Consider the following 1,535-nt stretch of genomic DNA (forward strand, 5'->3'; position numbering starts at 1 on the left):
GGGGGGGGGGCGGGTGACAGGGTCCCCAGGGACACCCATGGGGTGGCAACGGGGTCTGGGGGTTGACAGACCGCCGGGGGGGTGACGGGGTTCCCAGGGGGGCTCACCTGGAGCAGGGGGTGCCCTGGGAACAGGGAGCAGGTGTGTCCATCCGGGCCCACCCCCAGCACCAGCAGGTCAAACACGGGAACCTGCTGCCCCGGGAAAGCCTGGGGGGGGACAGGGGATGAGGATGGGGGGGGACACACTCCCTGCAGACCCTGGACCCCCCCAGACCCCCTTGAGGACCCTGCAGATCCCCTCAGCTCTCCCAGCTCCCCTCCAGTCAGTCCTGATGCCCCTCTGCCCCATTTTACCCAGTGCCTCCCAGTCCCTCCAGTCCCCACCAGTCTCCCCCAGTCCCTCCCAGTACCCTCAGTCCCTCGCAGTCCCTCCAGTCCCCTCCCAATCCCCCTTCAGTCCCCTCTAGTTCCCCCCCCAGGTCCCAGTCCCAGTCCTCCAGGTCCCAGTCCCAGTACCCCCAGTCCCAGTCCTCCCAGTCCCAGTCGTACTCTCCGGAGCTGTTCCCCGTAGTCTCTAGCGGCGGCGGCGGGGCCCAGCCCGGGGGTCACCGACAGCACCTGCGGGCCGGGGGGGGGCAGCCGGGGCAGCAGCTGGGCCTGGGGGGGTACAAGGGGAGGATCAGGGGGTCGGTGGGGGACACGGCCGGGGGGGGGTGTCAGGGTGGGCTCCACCCCCCCCTCCAACCCCGTCCCCGTCCCCGCTCACCCGGTACGCGCCGCAGGTGCTCTCGGGGTGCTCGGGTGGCACCAGCCGCTCGTCGCAGAAGGCCACGAGCCACCGCGCGGGGTCGGCGGCGGCGGGGGCCGCGCTGAGGGCGGGCGGCAGCTCTCGCGCCAGCAGCTCCACCAGGGAGCCCCCCGAGAGCCCCAGCGAGAACCGCCCGCCCTCCCCCTGCGCCGCCTCGGCCGCCGCCTCGGCCACGATCCGCGCCAGCGCCGGGCCGAGCTCCCGCGACGACGGGAACACGGACACGGCCGCCATGACACCCGCACCTGCGAAAGGCGGAAGTGGCGTCACCGGCCTAGGAGCCTAGGAGTGGGGTGTGCGGAAATGACGTCACGAACGCCAAACGTTGCCTAGCAACGCGCGGCCTAGTCCACCCCACACAATCACAGAATCAATCATAGAATCAAAATCTTAAACTGCACCAGGGGAAGTTTAGATCGGACAATAGGGAGAAATTATTTACAGAGAGAGGGATCAGACGTTGGAAGGGGCTGCCCGGGAAGGTGGTGGAGTCACTGTCCCTGGAGGTGTTTAAGAAGAGCCTGGATGTGGTGCCATGGTCTGGGTTAGTTGATTCTGTGATTCTGTAAGTAGGTTGGAAAAGACCTCCGAGATCACCGAGTCCAACCTGTGAACCAACCCCACCTCATTACCCAGACCATGGCACCGAGTGCCACATCCAGTATCTTCTTAGAGAGATCCAGGGACTCCACTACCTCCCTGGGCAGCCCATTCCAGTGTCTGAT

The 1,535-nt window shown here is 67.0% G+C and overlaps 1 protein-coding gene across 1 annotated transcript in view; it reads right to left on the reverse strand.

The window, feature by feature from the left end:
- PGLS (6-phosphogluconolactonase) overlaps positions 1-1,296 on the reverse strand; it is a 14,483-nt gene extending 13,187 nt beyond the window's left edge. The window contains exons 1-4 of the mRNA XM_017839344.1: positions 1,253-1,296; positions 769-1,055; positions 552-659; positions 72-209 (exon numbers count right to left, since the gene is read on the reverse strand). Coding sequence (XP_017694833.1) covers positions 72-209; positions 552-659; positions 769-1,044 — 522 coding nt within the window. The 5' untranslated portion in view covers positions 1,045-1,055; positions 1,253-1,296. The remainder of the gene's footprint in view (positions 1-71; positions 210-551; positions 660-768; positions 1,056-1,252) is intronic.
- Positions 1,297-1,535: the final 239 nt, after the last annotated feature.

Source organism: Lepidothrix coronata, unplaced genomic scaffold (genome assembly GCF_001604755.1).
Source record: "Lepidothrix coronata isolate B3197 unplaced genomic scaffold, Lepidothrix_coronata-1.0 Scaffold402, whole genome shotgun sequence".
In the NCBI taxonomy this organism is placed as follows: domain Eukaryota; kingdom Metazoa; phylum Chordata; class Aves; order Passeriformes; family Pipridae; genus Lepidothrix; species Lepidothrix coronata.